Source organism: Caretta caretta, chromosome 7 (assembly GCF_965140235.1).
Source record: "Caretta caretta isolate rCarCar2 chromosome 7, rCarCar1.hap1, whole genome shotgun sequence".
NCBI classification, from domain to species: Eukaryota; Metazoa; Chordata; order Testudines; family Cheloniidae; genus Caretta; species Caretta caretta.
The window spans coordinates 15,659,769-15,685,399 of NC_134212.1; the positions used below are offsets into that span (position 1 = coordinate 15,659,769).

General features: G+C 40.5%; 1 protein-coding gene across 9 annotated transcripts in view; it reads left to right on the top strand.

Moving 5' to 3' along the window:
- Nucleotides 1-25,631, top strand: part of ITPR1 (inositol 1,4,5-trisphosphate receptor type 1) — a 251,501-nt gene that overhangs the window by 65,521 nt on the left and 160,349 nt on the right. For 6 of the 9 annotated variants that reach the window (XM_048856975.2, XM_075130279.1, XM_048856974.2 and 3 more), the window contains exons 4-12: nucleotides 6,941-7,056; nucleotides 10,297-10,383; nucleotides 12,632-12,790; nucleotides 14,267-14,365; nucleotides 16,097-16,180; nucleotides 16,275-16,421; nucleotides 17,978-18,073; nucleotides 19,761-19,805; nucleotides 23,442-23,596. In XM_048856975.2, the coding sequence (XP_048712932.1) occupies nucleotides 6,941-7,056; nucleotides 10,297-10,383; nucleotides 12,632-12,790; nucleotides 14,267-14,365; nucleotides 16,097-16,180; nucleotides 16,275-16,421; nucleotides 17,978-18,073; nucleotides 19,761-19,805; nucleotides 23,442-23,596 (988 nt within the window). The remainder of the gene's footprint in view (nucleotides 1-6,940; nucleotides 7,057-10,296; nucleotides 10,384-12,631; nucleotides 12,791-14,266; nucleotides 14,366-16,096; nucleotides 16,181-16,274; nucleotides 16,422-17,977; nucleotides 18,074-19,760; nucleotides 19,806-23,441; nucleotides 23,597-25,631) is intronic. The other 3 variants (XM_048856976.2, XM_048856978.2, XM_048856979.2) reach the window with 1 other exon arrangement.

The window sequence follows — 25,631 nt, forward strand, 5'->3', positions numbered from 1 at the left end:
AACATGGTTTTCAGAGCAGCATAAACCCCCCATATATATTGTCATGTAATTAATCTAGCACTATTGAATTCTGAGTGTTGGGTGATCTGGCAGTGATACAGGGAATTAAACTGCAGGTCCTCATCATTTAGAATATAAATATGCTTCCACTGGCCTATACATAAATTTTTCCAGTCATTGCCTTGCCATTAGTGGGCTGGGATGCTGAACATTTATTTTATTTATTTATTATTTTAATGCCTCCTAGGAAGAAAACGTTTTTGAAATGTATTGATGCCACCTTACTTGATAGAAAACTTGTTTTGGGGCACTCAACCCCAAACCAGCAAGGGAAAAGGCAAGTTTTCCCTTGACAAAGACCGTAATTCTTTCAATGGAAGCAGATGTTTTTTCTGCATGGAAATCCATAAAAGATTAATACTCTGCATTTTTCTACAGCCCATTTTATGCTAAATTCTCTGAAGCTCCTTGACTGATATAGAATCATTTCAAGTCTAGCAAGGCAGAGGTATAGAAGTAGACAATGTGGTAATCAGACCTCGGGTTTTTGAGAAGATGGAACCGATCTGCGGGTGAATAAGTTTTGATCATTGTTCTAAATGCTCCGCTGCTTGAAAAGACTTTGCTTTCACTCAGAGATCTTCATTCAGTTTTCAACATAAATGGATTTTTTATCTGTTGATATGCTGTGTATATATTTAAGTTATGATAATTTCACAGGCATGTAGTTTTGAGACCTTACAGTTGCTTTCTGATGTGTCAACTTAAATTTTTCTACTTCCTTTTTAAAGCTTCTTTTTTGCCTTAAAAAGACAAATTTAAAGTTCTTTCAATAACAGCTCGTTTGAATAAACTCTGGCCTCAGGAACTGAAGAGGGTGAAGGGAACTGTTAATTTTCTTTTAATTTTAGTAACTCTCCATAATAAGAGTTCAATTGATTTTTATCAAGAAATGAGGAAACAGCTATGTTGGTATGAAATGCTCAGCAATTCTGTAGCTGACTTACTCAAGTATTTCATATTTTGTAGATTTCCTGTTTGAAAGGCTTTTTTTTTTTTATGGGGAGGGATAGTTTTTTAGTTGCAGTAGTTTTTGGAGGGTATCCATCGGTAAATAAAGGATCTTTACGAAGCACTTTCCTTATGCCTTGGTCAAAGTGTTCCGGGTGCTCTACTTCAAAATAATCAAGCGGACAATTAACACAAATATGTAGAGGTGGCCCCTTAAAAACCTAAAGTAGTTGTGGCCATTTGCAAAAATGGTGAGCGAGGTAGTAAATATAGAGCCTGGGCCAAACTAAAAAATTTCCATAGTCTTCATGGAAGGGACATGGACTGAAACCCAGGGGAGCAGAATCCATGTCATTTGGGCCCACTAGCACTAAAACCTGACTGGTCCTTCACTGCCTGTCCTGGATCCATGCCTCTTCCAAAGTGGACGGCACTTCCCTGCGGCCCTTGGGGAGGACAGGGTCTCTGCACAATGTCCCTGCCTGCAGCGCCGACTCCGCAGCGCCCATTAGCCGGGAACTGCAGCCAATGGGAACTGCAAGGGCGGCACTTGTGGGCACGGGCAGCGTGTGGAGACCCCCTGCTTCCCGCAGGGATGTGCTGGCCACTTCTGGGAGCAGCATGGGGCCAGGGCAGACAGGGGGCCTGCCTTAGCCCCGCAGTACCACCGCCTGAGGTATGCTCCTCCTGGCCGGAGCCTACATCCTCTCCTGCACCCCTACTCCAGCCCAGATCCCCCTCCTACACACAAACTTCCTCCCAGAGCCTGCATCCCTCACCCCCTCCCGCACCCCTGCCCCAGCCCAGTGAAAGTGAGTGAAGGTGGGGAGAGCGAGCGACGGAGGGAGGGGGATGGAGTGAGTGGGGTGGGGCATTGGAGAAGGTGTGGGGCCTTGGGGCAGTGGGTGCGGGCAAGGGTGTTTGGGTTTGTGTGATTAGACAATTGGCAACCCTAGCTCAAGTGGGTGAGGTCTACATCATGGATCCAAGGTTCCAACCCTGCTGATGAGCCATGTGGGTGGCAGTATGATGTGTTATGATTGAATTTATGTTTTCATTGTTTTTTTTCAAAACCCTAGGTGCAAAAAATTCCTCTGTTTTAAAGAACATTATTAAGCCTCAAAGTCAAGCACTCAGAAATTAGGAAATGCCAGAATTAAGGTTGCCTGTGCAACCTTACTTTGTTCTCTTTGTGCCTATACATTAAAACAGTCTCCAATTACATGATCACGTACTATTTTTTCCCATTGGACCCCTACCTTACTCAGTGTGCAGGATGGACCTGCTCTTGGGCTATGTCACGGTTAAGTATCGAAGGAGACTGTTGTGGTCTGTAGGACCGTTCCCTCATTTGTTGCTGAATCTGAGGGGGGGGTGTACCTATTGTGGTTCCAGGAGATTATGAGCCTAAGTCTGCTCATAGCTAAAGGCCCTTCCTCTTAACTGAAGGAGTTGGGCAGTGAATCCAGGCCACAAGTAATTGCAGGGGACAGCAAATGAAAAAACAGGGATGGGAGTAAAGGTCTTAAGGTGAAAATGAGGTAACCAGAAGGGGACATGGAACAGAGAACCACTGACTGCGTCCACTGTTCATCGAAGGCATCTAAGGGGGTCAATGGACACCACCCAGAGGAACTCCGCTTGGAGATGTGACTGAGCAAGGGAATAGAAATAGGCCCCACAGTCGCAGAGTACCCCTTCAACCTCCCATCCAACTTCTTCCTCTTGTATGATGGATGGCCATCTGGCCATTGCCAGAAGGAGGTTGACAAGGAGGGCCCGCAACTTTGTGGGGCCAGGGATGGAGTGTGCTAGGATCAGGAGGTGTGGGAAAAGTTCAGCCAGGACCTCAGTAACAGGTGCAGGAGGAGGGGCTGCAATCTGATGCACTCTATTTAGATGTGCACCAGGGTCTGATTGGAACATGTCTAGTGAACGAAGTAGGGGACTGCAGGAAGAGAAAGGATGATCTCCTGGTTAAGAGAGTTGAATGCTGTCCTGGGAAACTGGATTCAATCCTTGCTGCTGACAAACAGTTGTTGTATGATGCTAGTCAGGTTGCTTAAATCAGTTGTTTCAGAGGTAGTTGCAAATTGTACGGTCCTCATTTTCTGACTTGAGACTCTAGAGCCTGATTTGCAGAAGTGCTGAATGCTCACAACTGCAACTGAAATCAATGGGAGCTGTTCTCCGAACATATAAAGTGCTATATAATGCTGAATACTCACTCTGAAAAATCAGTTCAGATTGGACATCTACATTTTTAGTGAATATTTTTTTACCTGAATCTCTCTCTGTCTCTCCTCTCCAAAAAGCTACCGAAAAGCCCATTAGGAAATTATTTATTCTGTTTTCAGAGCAGACATGAATTAATATGCCTAAAATTTTAGCAACAAATTAAACAAGGAGAAAATAAAATACTGAATAGCTGCTCATTAAATAAGTGCTATCCTTTCTGAGCACTGAATGAGGCAGGGCTCCCGGGGAAAAACAGAATGTGGTCACATAATTCAAACTATTGTGATACATATGAACAAAGGGGAGAGGTGAATTAAGGGTTGCACAGGTGATCTTAATTCTGGCATTTCCTAACTTTTGAGTGTTTGATTTTGCAACCTATTGCTCTTTTAATGTAATTTTGGTGTGTATTTATATTTATCACCAAGGCCAGCACAGTAGTCAAGTGAGAGGGAATCAATATTGGAAACATCAGGGAATGGTCATGGTATTTTCTGGGGACATTGCTAAACGCGGGGGAAAGCATCACCAGAGAGTGCAACAATGCATAACTCTCTCGCCCATTGCCCTTGCAGTGTTGATATCTACTGTGAAGAAATTTTCCCACCCTCAGTCCTTGGAAAACTGTAATCTTGCTGCTTCGACCTCTTTAATTAGGTCTCCCCTTCCACTGAGTCAATTGCAATCTTTGTTTTAGTACCAGCACAGGAAGCAGTATTCTATCAGGTTAGGTTATTTAATAGAAGAATTTTTTTTTCTTCAGAATGACTCAAAGTATGATAAAGATTTATCCAAGGGGAAAGAGGGTTTCCTGTGGTGGGAAGCTGGGAACTTCTGCTAAAGATTCTGTTTTGACTTCTGCCATTAACTCAGGCTACGTCCACATCTGGAGCTGGGGCGTGATTCCTAGCTTGCATAGACATATTCACGTTAGCTTTGATGTGAGCCTGCATGCTAAAAATAGTGGTGTAGCCGTGGCAGCATAGGTAGCAGCAGCAGCAATGGCAGGTGCTCTCAGCCCTGAGTGTGTACCATAGGCTTCAGGTGGGTTTTTACTCAGGGTGGCTTGCATCGTCCCACCACTGCCCATGCTACTATGGCTATCGTACTGTTTTTAGCATGCTCGCTCAGATGAGCAGTAGCGTGGATATATCTACATGAGCTGGGAATCCTATCCTTAGCTCATAGTGTAGACGGAGCCTCTTTGTGCCTCCATTTGTGGACCTTTAAAATGGATGTAACCATCTACCTTTTGAAGTGTTGAAGTTTTTAATTCATGGTTGACAGGTGTTATCTTTGTTCCACAAACACCTGTACTGTAATGGATTGCATTGTGTTGAATACTGCCACAATCAAACCTGCTCTTCTGTACTGTTAGCCATGACTGATGTACAGCTAGGACAGAGATAAAGATAAAATTAGCAGGTTCATAGGCTCATGCAGTTTAGAGATCCCAGGGCCATAAAATCCATTAAGGTCAGGGTGTAATCCCTGAATAAGATACATCCATATTAGAATGATTTTGTATTTGGCTGGTGGTTGACAAATAAGGCTACGTTTACCTCAAGCACGTAAGAATTAGATTTCACAAAACAAATATTCAAATAGGAGGGTCAAATGCTTTTAATGTTCGCTTTAGATTTCTAGCTTTTTAAATAGAGACCGAATGTGGGCAACCTATTTTGCATTATTTTCCCGTCCATTACATCATGTGTTTCTATTTCAGTGGTCAAGGTCAAATGTTTCTTTTAAGAATAAGAAAACACTACCAAGGGATTTATTTTGCTGACATCCATTTTAAAGTTCAGCCTGGCTTCAAAATACAACACTTCTGGCTTCGGAAATGCACTTGCTCTGTGACTAAAGACAGTGTGTGATTAATTCTGCTGTGCAATGCTGTGTGTTAATTGCTGGCACTGTGTGAACTGATGGCTCAAGCAGAAATAGAAATTCTTATTACAGGTGTGTTGCTTACAATGCATAGTTTTAGTTGAAAGTACCAACTTACAATGGCTTTTAAATCCTGTTCTCTGCTGTCAATCTCCATGAATCATTTTTATGTAAATTAAAAATGCAACTCTCTGGGAAAGAACATAACTTGAAAGCTTAGTGCATGCTGCATTTCTCACATCTGTTATGCATCTGAAGGCTATGAATCAATAGTTAAGTGGCCCTATGAACTGATGTACTTGAGTCCTTTCTATTGCCCATATCAGTGCATATCCCCAAATTAGCTCAATATGACTCTACTTCATTTCTTATTGTAATGAACCACCATTTGGCCACCTAGTGTGTACCTTGTTCTATCCTAGTTCTGAAAATTGGGTTCATTGTGTTGCCATCCACTTGTGCTGCTAGTTCTGTGTTTCTTGAAGTTTCCTATTAATTTCATCCAGGTGTATCTGCAGTGGCTATAAAAGATCTCCAATGAAGTTAAATGACTAGACTTGCAGTTGGTTTATCTTCTTTCTCCAGGGGATTAGCTCACCTATTCTATTAGATGTCCCTGTGGAAAAAGGCTCTACAGTCTACAGAACAGACTCTGAAATGGGTATTCCCTTAACTATCTAGCTTTCCAATTCCATTACTCTTCTGTATGAATACAATGGTTGCCTTTAAATTCATTGTGTAACTAACAGCCTCAAATTTTATTTCCAAATAATTGCCAAAGAGGTGCCTGGAACAGCTGCCTTTGCGTTTGGCTGTTAAACTTCTGTTACTTTACTTCAGGCACTAAATTTGAATAGCTTAATTTAATTTTTGCATTGTCAGTTGCTAAGCAACTGACGAGGAAAAAGTGCAGCTAATTTAGTTTTTACTGATCAGTGAGCATCTCATTAATATAGAAACTTATTTGTAACATGGCTAATCAGCTGTCATACCCAGTTTTTGCAAAGCAGAATGTTTCCTAAACAGTGTCTAGGAAATCAGTAAAAGATGATACTTCTCCTGTATGATCTGCAAGTTTCTTGCTTTGGTGCCCAGGTGCCGGTGCTTCACTAGGAATATTACACTAGGAATGTCCATACTGACACACTTTTTTCCATGCCATGGTCAAGAAGACAAGGCAGGGGACCGAGTCTGCTTGGCTCTACTCTGACTGCTGTGTGACCTTGGAAATGTCACTTTACTTGTCTTTTTGCCTCAGTTGCCCGAGCTGTGCAGTATGGAAAATGAAACTTATCCACTGTTGGAAAGCATTTTTTTGATCCAAGGATCAAAAGCCCTGTGTTACAGAGAGGAAGTGCTGTAATTGTGAATGTTTAAATATGTTGATTCTGAAGACTTGGGTAAATCTTGTTTGCCTATTTGCATGGGAAAAGCTTGAGAAATTTTACCTAGCTGAACCACTGACTGAAATTCCCCTTTTCACATGGTAGCATTTTTGACAGGAATTGGTTAAGTTTCAGCTTTCTCTGGTCTTGCTTTACAAGTCTGGCAGCATCAGGGTTTTGTGTGTGTGTGTGTGTGTGTGTGTGTGTGTGTGTTGTTTTTAAACCATTCATGGGGCAACATTGCTGTCACCCAAAAAAGCATCACAGTCTGAGATTTAGAGTTTTCCTGGAATCTGTTTTGTAAACCTTTCCCTGTAGCTGAAATGTTTGGACAATATTAAAAGTAAAAGGGGAAAAACGTGGATAATTCGGAATTGCTAAAGCAGTCTCTCAGTTTATTTCCTGTATGTTTGTAGATTGCCTGTTTAAGCTATGCCCTATGAACCGGTACTCTGCACAGAAGCAGTTCTGGAAAGCAGCAAAACCAGGAGCTAACAGCACCACAGATGCAGTGCTACTCAATAAACTACATGTAAGTATTAACATTGGTAGGCTGCAGAGAAGTCAATGGAGCTATGGTAATTTACACCACCCGAGGATCTGGCCCATTAAGCTGAGTGGGACTGCTCATGTGGGTATTGCTACAGAAGATTAGTGAGATCCAGTCCTGTGGTGTTAGGCCCCAGGTTTCATCTCCCATATGTGTTTGCAAACTTTTATCTAATTTTAGTGATCTGTGATGGCTGCCCTTACTGAACCAAGCTTGCATGTGAATTCAGCATTAAAACCTGGTCAGAGAACAGTTTTCAGTTTTACATTTCTAAGAAATTGCTTTGAGTAATTTAACTACTGCATGTTGACAGCATCCGCTTTAGTGCTAAATAAACTATATTTACCTTAAAATTATATGGCTGGAGCACTTCACATTAAAATTACAAGTCCAAATATTTTTAGTCTATCAAAGCCCATGTTAAGCCTACGGGTACTCTAAACTAGAAAGCACCCCTGTAGGAAAATATCACTTAAAGAAAGCCATGTGGTGGCCCTACTCCTTTGTTGCACAAAGACCTAGTGTTTGCCTCAATTTGATCTTAAAGCTATGATTTTAACTTTTTGCTTGTAAAGTTGTCTGTAGAGTTAATACTTTACAAGTATCCCACCCCACTCCCAAACTAAATGCTGTAATCTCAGAAGTCAGCTGTAAGTATAAAGTAACAAATGCTGCTGATTATTTTTCTAAAGCCCACAAAGTAAACAAATAGATGGTATGTCCTAAACTGTCAGTAGTGTAGAGGGAGAGAAGAACCCTGGCAATGGTGCTAGGCAACAGTGGGCTGTCACTTTTTTGCCATAATTGATTTTCTTTCTTTCATACAGTCAGTTCAGATAATTAAGGTCTGATTCTATTCCTTTGAAACTGGCTGAAGTCGCTTTGTGGTCAGTCTCAATTCCCCTGTCAAGTGAACTGGAGTAGTCTCTCAATGATTAGTCACAGTGAAGAAGCATTTACACAGTAAATAGCCACATTTTACAATTCCAATATAAATGAAGAAAGATTTAATAGCTCAGTTTGCATCACCGTAACATGCTGGGTAAAGTACAGGGTATGTGCAAAACTGTCATCTTTTAAACCCACTCAATTTAACTGAAGGGTAGAATTTGGTTCTGTGTGCATATGTGATTAGTTAGCTCCCGACTGTATGAAACTCATGGGCACTTGTGTCAATTTACACATATACTGATAACACAGAAGATACTGGAACAATCCTAATGTCTTAATATTGGTTCAGGGCAAAAAATATCTATGTTCAACTGCTGCCTTCCATTTCCCACTCTGTTTTTTTGATCAGTTCATGGTAATCTTTAATGAAACATTAGTGACCCACAATTTATACTTAATCACTTGCCCTTTTTGGCTTGTAGTTGTCCACTGTTGGAATTTATTATCAACTACTGTGGAGCACCCAATGCTGAGGTCAGGTTATTTTAAGTTAATACCATTTAAGGGATTTAGAAATCTGGGACACTTGACTTTGACTGGTATCAAACATCAGTGCTGTTTGAAAAGCTGACATCTAGTGGTCAGTAAATAAAATTTGTTCTTTCCAGTGTGTTGACTTGTGCAGTGTTGTCTGTTCTCTTTAAGCTTTTGGAATATACTTGAACTTAACTTGTTTCTTCATTTGTACCTATATGCAATGGATTCTTTAGCTCTATTAAAGCAAATGTAGGGACCAATTCTGCATGATACATGTCTTCAACTTCCACTGCTGTCCTGGGGAGTAGAGGGCTCTCAGGGCCTTGCAGAATTGGGCCCAAAATTAATATTAGATTTCAAGAAATCTTTTCACTGTAGAATAATCTGAAATCTAGCAGTCCCAATGTTAGATCTTTAAGCATTTTAAATTGTCTTGCATTATATTGGTTGTACTGAAATGTACAGTTACACTTGAGATGCTCATGGAGAAAGCCAGTTGTCCTACTCAGCATATCTTCTAACAGAAGTCACTTAAGATACATGGAGTTATAAAAAAGCAAAATTATTTTCTACCAACACATGACTCACTATTTGCTCTTTGATATGCTGAAGCCTATTGTCTCACATTGCATCACCCACAGGTAACTGAGCACAAGTGAGTTCTAGGGTGGTTGCAGAAGTTTTGAGAACTAAAATAGTTTATGCATAGACTTTCTAAATGCCTGATATCTAGTTTAAAAGCATGCTCTGACATCAGATTTAAATGAATTCTTCCCTATAATCTGTATTTTTCTCTGGCCTTGGTGTAAGGTGAACCAGTACACCTTTACAAAACAAAGCGTCTTGAAAACAACATGGGGTAAGTTGCTTAAGTCTGAAAATAAAATGAAAATGAAGAGGAAAGAAATATGGAAGAGTAACAAACTAGGGCTTTCACAAGGAGGTAGCATTAGAATTCAGATCCTTATCTGAGTAGGTTATAAATCAGGTTTGGTTTCCTCATATCTTCTTGTGGATGCTTCCATGTGGTTGAAATGTCTGTCTGGTAAAGAGAGACCCTGGATTAGATCATCATGTATACAGCAGGTTGAAATTGAAAGGCATTGCAGCAGAGCGTGTCTGGGGAAGTTTTGTGCTGTGCCTGACTCGGGGAAGTACTATTCTATCTCTTTTATGAACTCTGAACTTTCCCTTATTGGGAAGTTTAGAACTAAACAGTCCCTTCTTCCAGTGCTGTATGTCTAGAGAAGCCTATCTAATGAATAGGATGACGATGGTCACCATGAAAAGGTTTAATGGATGAAGAGTGAAGGGGGCGATTTGTCTTGGCAGAGTAAAATCTAAGTTTTTGGAAACTGCCTGATTAGAGACATGGGGACCAAACCTGCAGTTCTTTAGTCCTCGTCCTTTATTTTATATTAAAGTTGAGCAGGTGGAAGATTGGGCTGCCAGCTTGAATCCCCCTTTTGTCCATCTTTCCTTTTTACCTATCTTCTCATGGCTCAGTTTCCTTTTGAAACTTTTCATCTCATGTTTTATTCAGAAAGCTTCAGTCAGTTTGAAGTCAAAACATTGACTCCTCAGAGTTGCTGCTTCACTTCAGTATAGTTCAAATAGTACAGATTCAATCATTTTCCTTCCTGAAAATTGTAAAGGATGAAATCTGATTGTCCGCTTCAAATGGTTACATTTGTTCCAACGGTATGAAGTACGCTGATGTTTTATTACAGTAAGTAATTGCCAGCACTGTTTATAACACTTTCTATCTCCACAATTTTCCTTCTTAAATTTCAGCATGCAGCAGATTTGGAGAAGAAACAGAATGAGACTGAAAACAGGAAACTGCTGGGAACGGTTATCCAGTATGGCAATGTTATCCAGGTATGCTTGTGGCCCTGTTCATACTGTCTACTCTGTAAGACATAGCTCTGTAGGGTCCTACTTGAACCACCCAAGGTACAATTATACTTCAAAATAGAGGAATTCCGAGATCGGAGTGTGTTGTCTTGCAAGCTGTGACTGGGTTATCCAGAAGCATGGTACTCTGAAGAAAGAACTACATTTATGGTTCTGTGTGCTGTGTGAGATTCTAAAATGGAGGCATTTTTATCTTGCTATAAATGTTGCCTTTTTCAGAGCACCATCTGAATGCTTTAAACTAGAATATCCTTCATACCCTTGACCTGGCCATCTGGTAGATGGCAAATACACAGCAGTGTACAATTCTGTAGAACTTCTTTCATTTTATTCTCATTTTATCCCCAAAGTGCTGTACAGCACTATATAGTAAACCCACTGCAAAGCAGAAGAACCAAAATAATCAACCCACCAATGCAATCATAGTCCACACTGAACAAGGGATTTGGTGAAGTAGACCTCAGGTAAGCCACCCCCACTTGATGAAGATGGATTCCCAGCGAATGCAAAGAATAACAATGAGTCACAAGCACCAAGAACAAGATGCTGGGGAAGTGTTTTAATAATAATCAAGGACAAGCCTTGTCATGCCTTAAATGCAGCCTTAAATGGGGGACTCCACTGGTTGAGCATTCAACAACTCAGGGTTCTCTGATCCCCTCTGGGGACTGAAAGCAGACCCACTTCATCTGATCACAACTGCCAGGTGGAGGTGTAGAGGAAGAGAACTGTAAGCATTTGGATCTAAGATTATGTACGACTTTCTATACAAATACTTTAATTTGTATCCTCTGACCATACCATCAGCCAGAGTAGGATTGCAGGGAGCAAAGGTTCCTCTCTCCCCTCTTGTAAGGAGAAGACAAGCAGTTCTGTTCTGCAGCTATTACAGCATTGGGAACAACTTCAAGAAAAGCCTTTTGAAAAAAGGCACTACAATAATCTAGCCCAAGTGTAATATTGGAATGTCAATAGTTTGTGGCATGGTCCTCATCTGAGAGAGCGATCTGTCAGTTTGTCAGGTGAACAAGAGACTGCAATAAGCATTTCTAATCAGTCACTGCTCTGTACCAAGCGCAGTTGTCAGTAGGCGAGGAAGGATTAGATTTGTATCGGTAAATGTTGGTAAACATTGGCTTCACCATACACACCCAAACCAACCAGAATGTATTTCCATTCGATAATTGAGATTTACAGATAAGCAAAGTAAGAAAAAAGCTGCTAGAGAATTTACTCCATTTTGATTTAAGGCGATTCACTTTGTATGCTTTGACCTGTGATGTTGACAACTTTAATGGTTGTAAAGCTTTCATTCTTTGAATCTCAGTGTCTGCTGCCCTTAAACAATTATTGTCTGTCCTGCCCTGTAGTTTCCCCCACTGTAAAAATTTAAATAGATAAAAACAGAAGAAAATGCTTAAAAATAAACATTGCTATTATCCACTGAAATGTATTTTAAAAAAAAATCAAATTCTGCCCAGCCCAGTTCTGTAGGAGCCTTCTCAGTGGCAGATGTCTTCTGTGAATAATGGGCCTGCTTAAACAGCCAACAGACAGCAAAACATCCAAAGCCAAAAGCATTGTCTTGCTTTCATTAAGATTCAACCCTGCTATGTTTAATCCAAATGAACGTGTGAGCTAGACAATGGGGCTACTATGAGATGGTCCATTATATCCTATAGATATGTATCACCAGCACAGTGAGGTTTATATATGATGTTGCATGGTGTATTGAAACAAAAGGATAAAACGGCACCTCATGGGGAGAGAAGAAATGTTTATAGCTAACCTCATTAGTCTCCCATTTCAGAATGAGCACAGCCACTTGAGAGAAGCCTCACCCATCCCCATGAAGGAAAACAGTTTTGTCACCAATATCTCCTGGTCCTTGGTATCTGACTGCTGAAACATAGAGCATAATTGGCAAAAGCAGTTTTCTGTTGTCTATCATCAGAATGATATGGACATTTACGCTAACGGAAGCTGCTCAGTGCCATGAACCAATCTAAAGCCTACAAAAAATGTATTCAAAACAAGAAGTCCAATTGTCTCTGGATTTGTTATGGCCAGTGTAATATTCAGTCTTAGCAATTGAAGTTAATTTCCATGTATTATGATCAGACACTCAGACTATTCTATAATCTTTAGTCAGTGTTTATCAAAGGAAACATATGTCTGCCTTTACAGAAACAAATTGTAATTTTTGTTCTAGCTGCTGCACTTAAAAAGTAACAAATACTTGACAGTAAATAAGAGGCTTCCAGCTCTGCTAGAGAAGAATGCTATGAGGGTGACCCTGGATGAAGCTGGAAACGAGGGTTCCTGGTTCTATATACAGCCTTTCTACAAATTGCGTTCCATAGGAGACAGTGTAAGTGCAGATGGACATCAGAAGAAGATGCAAGAAGATTTGGTGTAAAATACAAAGAGCTTGTATCAGTTGCTTCCTTACTTTTGACTCATTAAATGTACAGGCTTTTATAACGTGTAATATTAATGGCCACAGCCCTTTTCCTGTGCTGAACAGTGTGGGAGGAGAATCACTATGGTAACTACTGATTTGGAAACAAGGAACGATTAAGATTGGAAGGAATAAGGAATCTAAATACAGTAGCCTTCTAAATCCCCACCAAGTTCAAAATGGCACGAAATGTCAAGTCATTTAGAACAAATATAATTAGTATGTTGGTTCATGGGGCTGTAGTTATGAGTCTTTCAGGTTCTGTTATGAATTTCTGTATCAAGAATTTTATCAGAATTAGACTAAATGGTTGCCTTGCTTGTGGGAGGTGTTGATTCTGAGTTAATACCCTAGTTTTTAATCTCTGGAGATGTCCATTGTGTTCCCACGTTGGATAAGTGAGAATGAATGTGGTTGTCATAATCCCAAGTAAATGGTTTTCTACCTCACAAAGCCATGATGGACTTTGGCATGGCTCATCAGCCTATACTCAAGAGAAGCCAAGGACTTCAGTATGCTGTGCAGTGCAGCCCTACCTGATAGAGAGCACCCAAACAGGGTAGATTCCATGAAATAGAGCATATCCATATCCATGTAGACTAGACAGTTCATTTCAATGTAGTTATCCCACAACTATGCATAATACAGCCTTAACTGAATGTCCTTGTCTTTATTTCATTATTATAGGAATAGCACCTTGAAGATTAATGTAGTTTGTGTTCAGTTAATTTAAAAAGAAGAAACTTCATATAAACTCCATTAATGTTCTGCTTTCTCTGTATTGAAGGGAGTTAAGTCCCTCACCTAAGATTTTTGTTATGGATATTTTTTTATTTTTTTTTTTGTCTTAAAGTAAGATTGGGAGGCTTTGGACAAGAAACTGTCCTGGAAGGAACGTATAGGATACGTGGGACCTTCACCCTCCATGATAAAGTACACTCAGCTTACCACATGTGATTGGACCTCATTAATTGAGAGTAAACAGCGTAGGTTAGGACACACAAACTCCTAATGGGGGAGGAGAATCTTTCTGATGACTTTTGGTTTTAGGAATTAATTGTTAGATGTTAGACACAGAAATAACTGTATGGAAGACAAAGACTTAATCAGTGGAAATTTTAGTTTTCCTTTATATGCCACTTAGCCCAGTTGTGTAGGTGTCTTTAAGCCTTAAATAACTCTGAATGTTTTAAATATCCATTTTCTTCTGAAATTGTCAGGGTTTTTGGTTTTGTTTTTTTTTTAAGATACCAGTGTCTTTCCTATTTACTTTGCATGAAATATCTCTAAACTGTAATCCAATGGCCTAACCTCATTGCTTTACACCCAGAAAAAGGTAACTCTGGGGACCATTTCTGAATCTGATTGCAAAGTACTTCTCTTCAGGTTGTCATTGGAGACAAGGTGGTCCTGAATCCTGTTAATGCTGGTCAGCCCCTTCATGCCAGTAGTCACCAACTGGTTGATAATCCTGGGTGCAATGAGGTAAGTGTAAAATAAATCAAAAGCTTGGCCTGTTAGTGCAGTGGGTGGCACAGAAATTTGGTGTAAATATAGTTGGAAGGGTCTTTGGAATTCTCGGCTAAACTAAGGAGCACGCATGTTATGGAATTTCCGATTACCATGCTGGAGAGCATATGCTGCACTGCTGTCCCATCCTGTTCGTGGAAATAACAATACTACTAGCTCTGGAGACAGTGTTTCTCACCTTCTTCCTGGTGGGTAAACAGCTGGGCGGGGATTGGTAAGAGCAGGTCTGTTAGGTAAATAACAGGCTATATGGAACAAAGAAATGAGCGTGGCCCATTCTGCCCAACTGCTTGGCTGTAAGAACAGAGATAGCTGAAATGTACTTTTCTGCAAAATCTATCATCCTCATGACTGGAGCTGAGTGAATAATTAACAAGTGTTTGTTTTGTTTGATGTCAGTTTGGTGGGAGTTCTGAAAAATTTAAAAAAAAATAGTTTTCGGGTGAACGAAGTCAGAAAATTCTGAAATGTTTTTGGTGAAATGACCCTGTTTATTCAATCTGAAACAACATTGAGAGCGGAGACCTGGGTTCAAATCCCTGTTCAGAGCAGAGATTCAAGCCTGGGTCTTCCACATCCAAGGAGTGCCCTAACCACCAAGCCAGGGTATTCTGGGTCAGGTCAAGTCTCTCTCAATCTCTCCTGTTGAAGCTGGTTTACTAATCACTGGGTCAGAGAGAGAGTGAGAATGGTTAGGCCACTTGCCTGGGATGTGGGAGACCCAAATTCAAGTTGTTGCTCTAATAAATAATTACTTACATAGAGTAGAACAGTTCAAGGGGACAGATTGAGAAACCTACCTGAGAACAGCCTATAGCAGTGGTCCCCAAACTGTGGGGCACCCCCCATAAGGGTGCAGGGGGGCCTGGGCCAGCACCCACGAGGGGACAGGGAGAGAGCGCGCCACCCAGCCCCACCCTGCCCTGGCCGCAGCCCTGCTCCTGGCTTGGGCCCCTGCCCTCGGCCTATGACCCCCCGCTCTTGGCTCCCGGCCTGGGAGGGGCACAGACACATTCTACTACTGGTAAAGGGGAGGGGAGTGCGAGAGGATAAGTTTGGGGATCACTGGCCTATAGTCTGGTGGTCAAAGCACTCAACTGGGAAAGGAGAGATTAAGGTTCAAATCTCTGCTCCAGAGCGAGGATTTGAACCTGGGTCTCCTACATCCCAGGGAAGTGTCCTAGACCAGTGCTTCTCAAGCTATCTGATGTGGGGGACCAGCAATCTTTTTTTCCAATGCGCGTGCAGACCGGCAGCCGATGGCCGGTCTGTGGACCACCACTTTGTTGGTGAACCACATCCAATCCTCTGTTTCTGTGAATCTAGCCTGATTTTTCTTTTTCGTGGTCAAAATTATTTGGTTAATTGGTGTCGGATTTACGAATAGTTTTGGGTCAATCAAGACTGCCTTTTTGGTGAAAAGTGTCATCCAGCTCTATTCTTGACATAGCGAGATGAGGTATCCACGTAATGAGTTAGGTACTAACATTAAATATAGTTACTGTGATTTTCTGCAGGGTTGAGTGCAGGCCACAGTCTTTCTGGATTGGTGTTTCATTTCATTCAGTAGTAAACAGGGATTGCAGTATACTGTTCAAATTCTCTTTCCACTGTAAAGAAAAGGGCAGTGCTTTGCAGTGTTTTACATACTGCTAGTGTGACTAGTGATACTAGGTTTTGTTCTAGGTCAACTCTGTGAACTGCAACACGAGCTGGAAAATAGTCCTTTTCATGAAATGGAGTGATAACAAAGATGATATTTTAAAAGGGGTAAGTTTGGAAATTCATCTTGCTGCTGGCTTTTTAATAGTGTGATGTCTGTATTGTCTAGTTTGTGATGATCATTCTGTCTTGGCTTTGACAGGGAGATGTGGTAAGGTTGTTTCATGCAGAGCAGGAGAAATTTCTGACTTGCGATGAGCACAGAAAGAAGCAGCATGTCTTCCTGAGAACTACGGGGAGACAGTCGGCCACTTCGGCAACTAGTTCAAAAGCACTGTGGGAAGTCGAGGTAAGGACGGCATCTCTGAGGCTGCACAAGTGGTTTTATTGTAACGATTGGTGCTTTTATTTAAAACCTTGCTCCACATGATTGATTTAGTTTTTTTTTTTTTTTTAAAGTAAGATTTCCTTCCAGGTTTCAAAGGTTCAAGACAAAACAATGCCATTGTTTGCTAGCATGTCTGGGTTTTTTTTTTTTTTTTTTTACAATATAAAAACATGGTTTTGACTTTTTAACACTGCAGCAAGGTGCTTTCCAGCTACCAGTTCCTGTCAGTGTAGAAAAAAGGAATGAGTGAGGCATCAATTAACACCTTACTTACTCACCAACCATTCCTATTCTAACAGAGTACTAATTATTTCTACTGCCTTGCTGTATGTGCTGAACACGTCCATGTCCAGTGTGGAATACTACAGGTACACATAACCACCTCTGATGGGAGATTAAACCCGTTTGTTAGTCTCTCTATGGAATCAAACCATCTCATTAGCTTCTTAATTTTAAAAAAAGAGAGAGAAAGAAAGCTGACTTCAATGTCTTGGCCAACGTTTCACCTACTAAACAAACAAACAAACTTTGAGATGCTTAGGTTCTGGAAACAGGTACATATGATTGGGATACATTTGAAAAGAAAAAAATTGACTTTAAATGACATGCAGCCTGCCTGTGTGAACATTACAAATCCCTCTGAGTGGAGGATGGTTATTTTTTCCAGCAGTACAGCCACTTAATTCAAAGCTTCTTTCGGCTGTGCTCCATCTGGGAACCTGTCTAGAGTCCTAATTCCATGCTTTTTCTTGGGAGGAGCATGAGCGTTAGTACAGAGCTCTAGAAAACTCCCTTCTTTGGGACAACACTGTTAAGTTTGAAACAGTTCTACTCTGTTCTTCTTCTTTTTTTTTTTTTTTCTCTCTTGAGACTAAAGTGAATATCAGGGAAAACAAGAGAATCTTGCCTGACTTTCAGTAAGTTTGTTCAGTCCTTCTGGTTCAGCTCACTACAAGCTTCCAGAAAACCTCCTCGAACGACCTTTCTGCCAATATATCCCATTAGCCCTTTGTCTTCATTCTCAGGAGGCTCAAAGTAGAGCACAAAACCATAGTCGGTTTGTTAGCCAACAAATCCAGCCTCTTGGAGATAGCCATGAAAGTAGAACTTTAAAAATCCGGGTGTGCACCAATGGCAGTTTTAGACACGTCCATTTGGGATGCATTCTTGGTGGTGGCCACCATACCTGACTGGTAAATGGTATCTCTTGAGCTTCGTCACATTCTGCCAACATGTGATGGTGTCCCTAGCCGCTGTTAGCCAGAAGCGGGGAATGGGCAACAGGGGATGGGATCACTTGATGATTACCTGTTCTGTTAATTCCCTCTGGGGCACCCGGCATTGGCCGCTGTCAGAAGACAAAAGGTCCATCTAGATACTGGGCTAGATGGACCTTTGGTCTGACCCAGTATGGCCGTTCTTATGTTCTTACATGCCTGAAGGTGAAATACAACAGTACTAACCTGAGGGGCAAGCCACTGAAATTCAGAATATGGCCCCTCTTTCTCTTTTTCCAGGTGGTGCAACATGACCCTTGTCGAGGTGGTGCAGGATACTGGAATAGTCTTTTTCGGTTCAAACATCTTGCTACTGGACACTACTTAGCAGCAGAGGTAAATACCATGGGGAGGACCCATAAACTCTGCCTCTTCTCCTGTCAGTGCTGTCTTCCTTTATCCCTTCCTGAAAAATTGTGGTTGCCTAACTAATTGAGGATTGGAAACATATTAGTGAACGATCACTATGTAGGATTAGTATTACTAAGGATGAAATTATGCATGAATAGGGAGTATCAAAGTGCCAGACCCATGAAACAAGATATTTTCTTGAAAGATGCTTGGAAAAAACACTGCACTATAAGAATGACCATGGTCCCTACTGTTTTTGTTAGGGATGGGTGGTGACTTCTTTTTGTTAAAAAGTTTAGACAATAAGTGTCACAATTTTATGTAAACAATCAACATCAAGATGAGCTCATTAGTGGGAAAGTGAATTGTACTGTGAATGGCTGGAGAACCTGTCGCTACGTGTTTGGGGAAATAAATTAAACCCATTGTTGGATCCTCTGGATTTTTTTTATTTCCAAACAGAACATAAAATTGTTCATAAAAGAGAAGTTAAGAGTTATAGAAGCCTTCTAGGAATTGTCATGAACATTTACCTATCCAAGCATTTTCAAAGGTGAACTGTTAATACCTGTGAATACTCACTGAAACTAGCCTGACTCTGTGTATCTTGAAACACACTTGTGTAAATGAAGACAAGCATATTTGTAAAAGTAAGATGCTGGGGATATGCAAGGGAGGTTGGAGTAAAGAAAGGCAATATAGCCCATCATGGTGAACGCAAGAGTTCAGTTGAAATAATCCTGCTTTATGCTTTTCTAGTAAGCAGATTCCAAAACACTTAGTAGCATTTTGCCAAGTACAAAATGGATCAACAGGACTGGTGGATTATAGAGGTTGCTTAGCAAATCCTGGGCTGGTTAATCAGCTGTGAAAACATGGAAACACACTGATGCAAAGATGAAATGGGAGAAATTGATGAATTTGTGCATATTATGGCAAAAATAGTTTTTATCAAGGGAACATTTCAAATGATGACATGATCAGGATGTTTCTTGTAGCGACTTCTAAAGCTGGTTGAAATGTTTTGAAATTTAATTGTGATTTCAAAATTTAAAAGCTTGACAAAATTTTCACAAAATTTCCTTCTTTCCCAGCTTTAGTGATGTCCTGAGCTGGTTAGTTGAGTCTCTTTTGCAAGTTTGCTGATTGCTTAATTCTGTTCCTGGCTACACAACTGCCTGGTTTGTTTTTGTCTGTTTTTGTTTTTGCTTTTTAAAAGTTGATTGCATTGTATGTGTTTATAGATTCCGAGGCCTGAAGGGACCAATATGGTAAACTAGTCTGAAATATAACACAGGCTGATGTATAACACCGGCTACAGAACTTCCCAAAAATAATTCCTAGAGCATATTTTCTAGAAAAACATCCAATCTTGGTTAAAAAATTGCCAGTGATGGACAGCCCAGCACAACCCTTAATTAATTGTTCCAGTGGTTAATTGCCCTCACTGTTAAAAATGTCTGCCTTATCTGCCGTCTGAATTTGTCTACTTTCAACTTCCAGCCATTGGATCTTGTTATGCTTTTGTCTGCTAGACTGAAGAACCCAACATTGTGTACTTCTGTAGAAAAAGATGCATCTGCTATGGAATAAGCTAGATCTCCCTGAGGAAATTTTATACCCGGGGTTGGAAAACTAAACTGTTGACTTGCCTGTGGTTCTGTTTCATCAGGTAAACCCTGACTATGAGGAAGATGGCCAGGAGTGTCAATCCTCAGTAAGTATAGGCAAAAGTACAGTTTTGCCCCTGATTAGGAAGGCTTGACTCAAGCCTTGGTATCTGATTGGCAAGTGAACAGATGATACAAGGCATTTTTGCTACGAAAGAAAGTCGAAATTAAGCATGGCTGGAAGGTACTGCATGCAGTGCTCTATCCTGAGGCTGACTACTGAAGATTGGTGTAGTAGGCTCTAGAGGATGTTGAAAAGCTATGCACTTCTAGGTATCGTGATTCTTGAATAGCTCCTCTCAGGACAGCATCTGAACCATTTCTCAGAAAGCTGAACTCGTCACCTCTTCGATGCATTTTCTTTCTCCAAGTCTGAAGAGCAAGTTTCTCAAGATGAGATCTGTTACTAAATATCCCGAATGCTGCCTTTATCCCGGGGGCCAAATGAAGTGGTTGATTTCACAAATGAAAGCCATCTCTAAGGAACAATTTCTCATCTGTTAAATTATCATAGGAAAACCATGATAAATAATTAGGCTATAAAACAAGAACTGTGCCCAACCAGTGGTTAATTTTGATGTCATTGTTTTGAATGACCAGTAAAAGCGAGTGTGATGTCCTTTCCAATAAATGTTGTGGAGTTACATCACACTTACTCAAGATGCTGTTTGATTTACATGATAGAGTATGAATTACCAGAAGCCTCCTATTGATGTGACTAGGGAAGCAGACATACTGTATGGCCACTGTATTTGCAAATCAAAACTATTGGTGACAGCAGGTATAACTGGAACAGCACTTTCCATTGTGGATTGTATTTTTCATTTGGATGAGACTGTAGGCTTATGATGCCATAACCTCTATTTCCTAATCAATGTCCTGCATAAGGGAAGATGGCTTTGTTTAGAAATCAGGAAGAAAAGCTTGTCTCCGTGGAGAAGAGAAGAATGTATCTTGATGCATGGAAGGGAGAAAAGCTCAAATTTTCTTTGTAGGCGTATTAGTTGGCCTGTCACCTTGTCTACATATGAAAGTAATCTAAAGTGGTAACCATTAAAAAACCAACATTTGCCACCAGATACCCAAAAGTTACTCCAGTTATTTCCCGTTATAACTCATTTTCCTGTACTGCTTTGTAGAAAATACTGCCCTCCTGGCGACACTATTTAGTACATATTCTGGATAGTGAAAACCAACTTCTATCTTAACTTTCTAGGAAAACACTAATGGTTTCTAGTACCTCTTTGGAAATCAGAAAAGACTTTCATTTTTGCCACTGTCATTACACACAAGTCCCTCATTCCAAAATGAGCTCAGGTGTTGATGGAATCTTGGCGTAAACTTTGATAAGTGAAAAGAAAAGGAGTACTTGTGGCACCTTAGAGACTAACCAATTTATTTGAGCATGAGCTTTCGTGAGCTACAGCTCACTTGCGAATACAGACTAACACGGCTGTTACTCTGAAACCTTTGATAAGTGGTTTCTGGTTTTCTGCTTATACTTCTTCACCACCAGGTGGCGAAAATAGACCATAAACAAATGACAAGAGCATATAATCTCTCTAACGTACAAATATAGTTTAAACTCCTTTAACTTAGAAATGGTGTTAGCATCCTAACCTTATTTGGGTACAGTAACTTTATTCAATCCTAAATCATTCTCAAGACTGCAAGTTTCTCTGCACAGTATGTGCCCTGGCTTTCTTTCCTTATCCCTCAATTAATGATCAGTGCAGAGGTTTGATTTGAATGAGCATGAATAATATGTCCCAAACTGCACCCTTCAACATTACAAGGGATCCATTGTGTGAATTTTGCAATGATGCTTTTGTAGGTGAAACTTCAGTTCTGCGTGGATGTAATAATCTTATCTAAGATCTCTCACTTTCTATTGCCTGTTGTTTGCTGCTCCCTGGTTTGTAGCTTTGCCATAATTTCTAGAATTGGCTAGGATATTGCCTCAGCTGCCAGAGATAGTGAATTGTATGAATTTTCAGCAGCTGCCATGTTTGGAGATCAGCAAGAGGTTTGTTGAAGACAAATGAAGGTTTTGAGAATTCAGTACAAGTGTAGAGTAGATAGTTTTCAAACAGACTGAATATATTGGTGATTTGCATTTTAAACAAATGCAGCTATTTGCATGTCTAGTCCATATATTTACCATCCGATTACTGAAGGACAAATCAAAACTGTAAATATCTCCACTTCACAGCCAAGTTCACTTGCTACAAATGTCATAATCACAGAATATCCTGAAGTACATATATAACACTGTAAGCATTCTATAGCTTTCATACAATCCTAGCTCTTTGAACTCCTCAAGTTCAGATTTTCAGAAATAGATTGTTTTAAGTTTAGGCTCCTAACTCACTGCTGAGGTCCCTTACTAAGTGGCCTGACGTTCACCAGTACTGAGATCCCAACATTTCCCATTGAAGTTCATTGGAGTTGTTGGTTCTCAGCTCATTTTAAAAATCATGTTTAAATATGGGCCTTGGGCCCCTGTGTTTTGAAAGTCTTGGCCTCACTTGCTAACATTTTTACCTTACTGATTGGAGATTCCTGGTGATGTTCCCAAGAAAGGTCTTAAAGGAAGAGTGAACCACAGCTTTTCCTCATATTTTCCCACCTTGACCTTCAGTTTTTCTGACTTTGCTACTTTATACTTTTCAGAGTGGTAGCCGTGTTAGTTTGTATCAGCAAAAACAACGAGGAGTCCTTATAGCACGTTGGAGAGTAACACATTTATTATGGCATAAGCTTTCGTGGGCTAAAACCCACTTCATCAGATGCAAATAAATTTTAGTCTCCAAGCTGCCACAAGGACTCCTCATTGTTTCTACTTGATAATGTAGTCATCCAAGTTCTTTTTCATTTAAGAAATGTTGGTGATTTCACGTCTCAATGCATTAATAAAGCTAAATTCATTAATGAAAGTATTAACCTGGTCAACACTTAATATTGTGCTAGCAGATGTTGTTGCCTTGTTTTTCTGTTGTGCATTGGACACATTTGAATGTGCAAGGATAAATGCCATGAACTGAGGTGAAAACTACCAGCTGGCTAACTTCTCGGTTACCTTTCATTTTTTCGTCAGTGACTGACCACTATAATTCCATTTCTGCTGTTGGAATCCGTTAGATACCGTTGATATTGACGTGACTGGGAAACAGAATTGCCAGCTGTCATTTTTGCTGCTTACAAAATATTTATTTAAAATTATAGTTATCAAGTAGACTTCTGGAGCCCTTCAGCAGCAGTCTCTAGGGTAAGGCTTTTGTCGGACATGGATCATCTGCAGCAGAGTCTGAAGCTAATCTGGGTTTTCAGTGTGTTGTGAAGTGAATGTTTTGGCAATTTGAGTGTATTTTCTGGCACTTAATGTAAAAAGACATAGACACAGCATTACTTAGGAATTATTACATTATAACCCAGAGATGTTCAAAAGTTACCAACAGCAGACAGAGTGAAGAACTGTATTTGGCAAAAGCAGCTAATTGTCTGTCAGTTTTATTTCTGTTCTAAAGCACAGCTGGAGCTTCTGCTAGTACCAGCGCTTGGAGAGGTCGATATTTGTGTGCACAAATTATAAAACACATTGATATAATGCTTGGCTTTGCACACTGGTCTGACCGTTCTTGGGATAGCATTTCTGACTTCATTTGATTGGATTCTTTCCATAGACAGATCCTGACCAAGATGCATCCAGAAGAGGGTTGCATAATGCTCAGGAGAAGATGGCTTACTCTCTGGTGTCCGTACCTGAAGGAAACGATATCTCCTCTATCTTTGAGCTGGACCCCACCACTTTACGAGGGGGAGATAGCCTTGTCCCAAGGTATGATGCTCAATTCAATAGGTTCTCACTTCTTACAGGCTTACAACAGCGCCCCGTTTGGGTTGAATATCCTCCTTGGATGATGTTGCTACTAGAACCACGGGATGGAGACACTGTAGCATTTATTTTTAAGATTACAGAACAGTTTTTCACTGTTTCTCTTTCAAGTTAATTAAAGGTATTAATAGTAGTGACACCTGACAGTTACATAGTACTTCATCAATATATCTTCAAGCAGTTTATAAAGGAGATGGCAATATCATTATCCCCACGTTCCAGCGGGGGAAACTGAGGCACAGAGCGGGAGTGACTTGCCCAAGGTCCTGCAGCAAGCCAGGGATAGGATTCAGGTCTCCTGAATTCATGTTCACACTCTATCTATATTGCTAAAGGGTTAGGTTAAAAAAAAAAGGGGAGGGGGGGGCTCCAGAGGTGATCCCAGCAATTATAGGCCTGAAAGCCTGACTTTAGTACTGGGCAAACTGGTTGAAACTATAACCAAGAACAATATTGTCAGACATATAGCTGAACATAATTTGTTGAGGAAGAGTCAACATGGTTTTAGTAAAGGGAAATCATGCCCCACCAATCAACTAGAATTCTTTGAGGGGGTCAACAAACATGTGGACCAAGGGGAGCCAGTGGATATAGTGTACTTAGATTTTCAGAATGCCTTTGACAAAAGCTCTTACGCAAAGTAAGCTGCCATGGGATAAGAAAGAAGGTGCTCTCATGGATTGGTAACTGATTAAAAGATAGGAAACAAAGGGTAGGTATAAATGGTCAGTTTTCAGAGTGGAGAGAGGTAAATAGTGGTGTCCTCCAGGGGGTCTGTTCTGGGACCAGTCCTATTCAACAAATTCATAAATGATCTGGAAAAAGGGGTCAACAGTGAGATGGCAAAATGTACAGATACAAAATTACTTAAGATAGTTAAGACCCAGGCAGACTGAGAAGAGCTACAAAAGGATCTCACAAAATTGAGTGACTAGGCAACAAAATGGCAGATGAAATTTAATGTTGATAAATGCAAAGTAATGCACATTGGAAAGCATAGTCCCAACTACACATATAAAACAACGGGGTCTAAATTAGCTGTTACCACTCAAGAAAGAGATCTTGGAGTCACTGTGCAGCGGCAGTCAAAGTGAACAGAATGCTGGGAATAATTAAAGAATAGATAATAGGACAGAAAATATCATGTTGCCTCTATATAAATCGATGATATGCCCACATCTTGAATACTGTGTGAAGACGTGGTCGCCCCATCTCAAAAAAGATATATTGGAATTGGAAAAGGTTCAGAAAAAGACAACAAAAATGATTAGGGGTATGGAATGGCTTCCATATGAGGAGAGATTAATAAGACTGGGACTTTTCAGCTTGGAAAAGAGACAGCTAAGGGGAGATATGATTGAGGTCTATTAAATCATGACTGGTATAGAGAAAGTAGATAAGGAAGTGTTCTTTACTACTTCTCATAATACAAGAACTAGGGGTCACCAAATGAAATTAATAGGCAGCAGGTTTAAAACAAATAAAAGGAAGCATTTCTTCACACAACGCAGTCAACCTGTGGAACACCTTGCCAGAGGATGTTGTGAAGGCCAAGATCGTAACAGGGTTCAAAAAAGAACTAGATAAATTGATGGGGGATAGGCCCATCAATGGCTATTAGCCGGGATGGGCAGGAATGGTGTCCCTATCCTCTGTTTGCCAGAAGCTGGGAATGAGCGACAGGGAATGGATCACTTGATGATTACCTATTCTGTTCATTCCCTCTGGGTCACCTGGCACCGGCCACAGTCGGAAGACAGGATACTGGGCTAGATGGACCAAAGGTCTGACCTAGTAGGGCCATTCTTATGTTCTAGGTGTGTGAATTCTGCATATTGCTCCTCATGCTCAACAGTGTTATTTTCTACTAATGAAACATTTTAATGGCGCTATTTATTCACTACATGCATTACAAACTTAGTTAAGACACATTGCATGCTCCAAAGATGAAGTAATCTGCTTTTTATATAAATAATTT